We start from the raw sequence: 6,513 nt of genomic DNA, 5'->3' as shown, positions 1-6,513 counted from the left end.
AATCATTGATACTCTTAGTTTCTACTCAATCTCACTCCAATAACACAACTTAATAAATCTTAGGCCCATGCCAAATTTAAATTATTTTAGTAATTTCATATTGAAATCATCATATTTATGTATACATCAATAAGTAATGAGAAGAATCATTTAATAACATTATGTTTTAAAACCCTTAGAAATAACTTAGACAATAATATACTCTCATTTCATCATTCAAGACATATTATAGTGAAGAATCTTAATTAAACATGCTAGGGTCACCTTTTCCATTATATATTTCAAATTAAGGTGCCTCAAAACTTATGGAGGATGTGCACCAATCTCAAATGATAATGGCATATGTCTAGAATCCTTATGTTCATCATTGTCATGTCCATTAAGCCTCGTATCAACTTTTTTAATCTTCATGTTCTGTATTTTAGATTAGTTCTTTTATGGAAGAGGAAGAAGTAGTGATTAGAGAAGGTTGGGGTCCACTCAAATGAGTATAGGTAGGATTTATGGAGTAGGTGTGAATATGATTGATATGAGGAATGCATGAAATAATATATTGGAAAAATAAGTATTGAGGAAGAAGGAAATTGTTCAAAGTATGTGTATGGCAATAGATAAGGAAATGGGATTATGAATGGTTGATGAATAGATAGTAGAGGTGGGTATTAAACAAGTGAGAGAAGTTGTGGATACTATGGGCCAGTTGGAAGTGGATGAAGTACAGTAGAGCTATGGTGGAAGGGGTACACTGAGGATGTAGGTCATAGAGAGGAGTAATTGTATAAAAAAGACGAGTATTATATTGTGGTACAATAGTTAAGATAGGTATAATGCTACTAGATGAAATGATTGCAGAAACAAATATGATAAAAAAGGAGAATGTCATAAGCAGACTAGACAGAGGAACAAATTAAACAACCATAACACCAACAACTTATAGAAACTCTAATTCATATAATTTATTAATAAACAAACTATAATCATATTTATTAATAATATTAAATTCTTAATAAACTCAAAACTAAATAGGCATTTATATGTAATTTTTTGTATCATTATATTAATAAGAAATTTAATTTCAAAGACGGAATATTGAAAGAGATGTATGTTGGAGAAGTTGAACACGGTACGCATGTTAACAATATCAATGCCTTCGAGATAAAGAACGAAAGTCCAAATTTACTAACTTTAAATGTAGAAAACGTAAAACATATGACTATTTCCATTAATTAATGCAAAACATGTGACTATTTCCATTATGCATTAAATCGGAAGAGAACAAAATCAAGAGGACTAACAATCTCGTGGTAAACTGGCATTTAGAAACTCTTTAAAAAGTAAATGCATATGCATATGGTTATAGTTTACCCAAAACAGTAGCTGTTTTTCCCTCCTAGTACCTAAGATTCTTAATTTTAGGAGCATTTAATAATGAAATTTAGTCTTTATTATAATAAATGTGTACAGTATTAAATTTATTTTTAATTTTTAATTTTGTTTTATATTTTAATTATGTTCTTTATTATATATGATGTTTTTCATATTTTTATTTTGGTTTCATGGATATCATCTAACTTATTGTAATTACAATTCATTTTATTTATTCATATGTCATTGTATTTTTCAATCTATTTTGATTATCTTAAATGTAATTCAACAAAAAACTTTTAGATATTCAATAGGGGAGTAGGAGTATTTTAGGCTGAAGAGACCCAGTTTTTTAGACAACAAAGTTAGTGTCAAAGAATGAGAGGTCTCCATTCCACCAAACATATATTAAGTAGAGACTCCAACATTATAAAAAATAATATTAAAAATATATATTACTAAATTAAAAAAAATAATACTTATACAGTCAAATTTTAGAAACATATAAAATCTAATTTACTATGAAATTACTGTTAAATTATTGACCATTTAAGTAATGAATATTTGAATAGAAAGTTTTAGGTATTCACTCATTTTTTTTTTTTACATCATACCTGTTTTACAACGTGCTACCTCTTATCATCCCTCAAAATCAATCAAAATTTGACCTACCCTGTATTCCTAGCAGATGCAATTTTATTTGGATTGAACCAGGAGATGCAATTTTATTTGGATTGAACCATGTATGCTGAATTCTTCAACACGCGTTTACGTGCTTAGCAAGGAAACTGCGGAACCAGTGTCTTCTTGACTTAAAATGTTCTCTTCTCCAGTATAAATAAATTACCCTTGTCTAGATTACTCCATAGCTTCAGAAGTTTAAGTTGGTTTGTAAGAAAGTAAAATAGCAACCATGGCAGGGTTGGCAAGTGCAGTGAAATTAGCTTCCTTTCTTTGTATAATTTTCATAGCACCATGGATGGCTTCTGCCGCACTTGTCCAGCACAATTTCACTGTGAGTATTTTTAGTAGAATCCCTTCAATTCTCAGCATGTTATGCTAAGCTTGAATGAATTGGGAGCCTAATTATGATGTTTACTGTGAAACAGATTGGTACACAGAACGTGACTAGAGTGTGTAACACAGAGACCATTGTGACAGTCAATGGACAATATCCTGGCCCGACTATAACTGTTGACGAAGGCGATAATCTTATCGTCGAAGTGCAAAACGATGGGCCGTATAATGTGACTATACATTGGTAATAAATATTACTTTCCTAAGGAAGGAAAGAATAGAGTGCTTAAGCATATGTTAATAGTTATTATAGATGTTCTAATAGTTGTTGTAATATTTATTGATTAATATTTATATTTATAATAATATTGTAGAATAGTTATAATTTTGAAATTCTTAGTATTGATGATGATTATTCATATTGAATGAAATGTATTCCTTAGATCTTAAAGACAATAAATCATGTGATGTTAGATCAGTGCATAAGTATGAATTTCAATTTTTTAGATTTTTTAGACAAAAACATGGCGATGTGGTACCATATTTGATAATATGATGCTAAAAACTGTTGTAAAAAAATGGAAATGATCTGAAATTTCTATGTAAGATTTTAAAAAACGTGATGTTAGAGTGTTCAAGTATTGAATCTTCAAAAAATTACGTTGTGATTTTATTATTTGTGATTTCGCAGGCATGGGGTAAAGCAGTTTGGATCGCCATGGGCAGACGGACCGTCCTACATAACCCAGTGTCCCATTGCTCCTGGGAATAAATATACCTATAATTTTACAATCACTGGACAGGAAGGGACGTTGTGGTGGCATGCACATATCTTATATCTGAGAGCTACTGTGCATGGAGCATTGGTCATTAAACCCGGGGCTGGAAATGATTATCCATTTTCCGAACCAGACGATGAAATTCCTATTATTCTGGGTCGGTAGCTCTCTTCCACACAAACCTCCTTTATGTTTTATCTTCTGTTTTCTACGTGAATGGCTTTTGTAAATGGAATCCACTTTTCTAAAAATATTCCTAATGAAAACTTGCAAAAATTTTTGTAAAACTATTTACTAATTTGATGAACATTACATTATGATGGGCAGGTGAATGGTGGAATGCGAATGTGCAAGATGTAATTTTAGATGCGATTGCAACAGGAGCTGTACCAAATGACTCCGACGCATACACCATTAACAGCCAGCCAGGAGATTTTTTCCCATGCTCTTCCAACGGTTTGTAACGTTCTTCATTTATTAGCTATCATTTAGAAATAATATTTAAAGATAGCTAATTTATCTGTTGGGGTCTGGTTCAATTGGAAAGAGTTTTTTTTTTTTGGTAGGTATAGGATCATGAGATCTAAGTCCTCCCCAGTTTATTGAATTTGAGGGTGTTATTACGTTATTATTATAGATCACTTTAAACTACAGTTTAAAAAAAGTGTTCTTATTTTTGAAATCTCAAAAAATAACTACTAATGAGTGAAACATGAATGCAGATACTGTGCGTTTCTTGGTTGAGATGGGAAAAACCTACCTATTGAGGATAGTAAATGCTGCCATGATCCATACATCTTTTTTCAAAATTGCCCAGCACAATATGACCGTTGTGGCAATGGATGCTGTTTATGTCAAGCCATATACAACCGATGTGTTGCTCATAGCCCCAGGTAATACTATGGATGTGCTCATAACAACTGACCAGGAAGTAGGGCTCTACTACGTTGGCACCCGCGTATACAATAGCCAGCCTGATGGAACCCAATACCTAAATACCAGTGCAACAGCAATATTGCAATACGAAGGTGCCCTCAATACATCTACTCCTCTTTTGCCCGACTTTCCTGACTATAACGACACAGATACTGCATTCAATTTCAGTTCATCCCTGAGAAGCCTGAACTCCTCTGTCCCACAGACAGTAGATGTAGAAATGTATATAACAGAGGGACTAGGACTCATTACCTGTCCTGATAATTCATGCCCAGAGAACAATGGTGTAAGAGGAGTTGGAAGTTTTAATAACATTTCATTTGTGGATCCTGATATAGCCATATTGCAGGCTTATTATAATGATATAGATGGAGTATTTACCAGAGATTTCCCAGATAATCCTCCCGTGGAGTTCAATTACACTGAAGCTGATATTCCCCTGAGTTTTTGGGCGCCCGATACGGGGACAAGAGTTAAAGTTCTGGAATTCAATAGTACTGTTCAAGTAGTTTTTCAGAACACTGGGATTATTACATTTGAGAGCCATCCTATACACCTTCATGGCCATGATTTTTATCTTGTCGGTCAAGGCTTTGGTAACTATAATAATGAAACAGATCCTGCAAACTTCAATCTGGTAGATCCTCAGATGTTGAACACTCTTGGAGTTCCTACTGGTGGGTGGGCAGCCATTAGATTTGTAGCCAATAATCCAGGTAAGATAGCTTAATTCATTGGGATATATTTTAATGCTTCAAGATTTTGATTCACTTTTTTTTTCTATACAGCTAAATTATATATTGTTTGTTTTTAACAGGAGTTTGGCTCGTGCATTGCCACTTTGAATCTCATTCCTCACTTGGGTTTGATATGGTATTTCTTACCTATAATGGGCCAGAAGATGCTGACATAGTGCCGCCGCCACCTTCTGATCTTCCTCAATGTTAGATGGATTTATTCATCGTTAAGACTTGGAATTTCACCATTTGTCATGTCAATAAGATAGATTGTGTCTTACTTTCTAGACGCCGGCAGGCAGATTTGATAGGTTTATATGTTCATTTTTCTAAGCAGTTGACTCGACAGCCAGTCCTTGAATAAGATTATGTCGTGCATTTTATTGATTTAATTCAAAAGAAAGAAACTTGCATCATCAAATTTCTTTAATTGGAGGAAATTTCTAAAGTAAGGAACTTGCATCATCAAATTTCTTTAATTGGAGGAAATTTCTAAAGTAAGGAACTTGCATCACTAAATTTCTTTAATCGGAGGAAATTTCTAAAGTCTATGATAAATTATTTAATAGTTTTTGAATTTGATTGTGTAATCAGTTTTTATTAATGTTTTTCAATCATACTTCGTATCATGATGAATAAGTTTGAAAAGAGAAAAAATGATAATGATTCATAGAGCATGATCTTAAATGTTGATGAGAAAATTGATCATATAGTCAAACCCACAAACCATCAAATAGTTTACTTATTTCTTTTTCTCTTAAAAACTTTATTTAAAGAAAAGCAATGTTTGATAGTAAATGCGGTTGCTTGTCAATTCGAAGTTCCTCTAGATAAGTTTATGAATTGAACAATTTAAACAATTATTTTATTTATTGATTTAATTATAAAATATGGAAGATATATATATATATATATATATATATATATATATATATATATTTTAAGGCAAGTTTACAAATTGAAATATAAATTGATAATACAATATGTCGTACTTATTAAAAGATTTGAAATTATGAATACATAAAAAATGGTTTAAAAGAAACTTGTAAGTTTCAATCTATTATATATGCATTTTTGAAAGTTTAAATTATTACTTCTGATTATTGATTGTATAACTAATTTTAATAAACTATTTAAAATATACTATATGAAATTATTATGTATTCAACTATATAAATAAAAATTATAATGGTTAATATATATTTAAAAGAAAAACTAAAATTATGAAATAACTCTTAATTAAACAAAAATAGCTCTTCAAATTAAAATAAATTCATTTATAAGTAAATAAAATAATTTGAGACTCGTATCCTTAGATATTTTTTCTATACATGTTTTTAAGATATATATAGTTATAGATTTTAACATAATTGTTAATTAATGTAATTATAATGGTGAAATTTGAATACCTATGTAACTTTAATGCTATCTATAGGTATCTAAAAATGGTCAATGCTTGCGGCATCGTACTCTAACATGTCCGTGTGACCTTATTTTAGGGTTTTCGCATCTTATTGATATTTCTACTATGTCGTGCACTTGATCTTCATCATTTGTCGACATCTTGTTATTCCTCTGGGCTATCCCACATTAATGGTTCCCACTTTCACCAACAAAGGAAATTGGCGAAAGTGGGAAATTATGTTTGGGGGGGTTCGAACGAAGTAGGGTGGTTCGAG

The 6,513-nt window shown here is 31.3% G+C and overlaps 1 protein-coding gene across 1 annotated transcript; it reads left to right on the top strand.

Annotated features, from left to right (window-relative positions):
* Nucleotides 1-2,214: 2,214 nt before the first annotated feature.
* Nucleotides 2,215-5,221, top strand: LOC131030988 (laccase-12). Its single transcript, XM_057961984.2, has 6 exons — nucleotides 2,215-2,380; nucleotides 2,475-2,626; nucleotides 3,074-3,318; nucleotides 3,489-3,617; nucleotides 3,884-4,813; nucleotides 4,915-5,221. The coding sequence occupies exons 1-6, from the start codon at nucleotides 2,279-2,281 to the stop codon at nucleotides 5,043-5,045; spliced, it is 1,689 nt and encodes a 562-aa protein (XP_057817967.1). The 5' UTR covers nucleotides 2,215-2,278; the 3' UTR covers nucleotides 5,046-5,221.
* Nucleotides 5,222-6,513: the final 1,292 nt, after the last annotated feature.

The sequence above is a fragment of the Cryptomeria japonica genome, chromosome 3 (genome assembly GCF_030272615.1).
Source record: "Cryptomeria japonica chromosome 3, Sugi_1.0, whole genome shotgun sequence".
In the NCBI taxonomy this organism is placed as follows: Eukaryota; Viridiplantae; Streptophyta; class Pinopsida; order Cupressales; family Cupressaceae; genus Cryptomeria; species Cryptomeria japonica.
The sequence above is the reverse complement of the archived record's forward strand: the minus strand, read 5'-3'. Positions and strand labels throughout refer to the sequence as shown.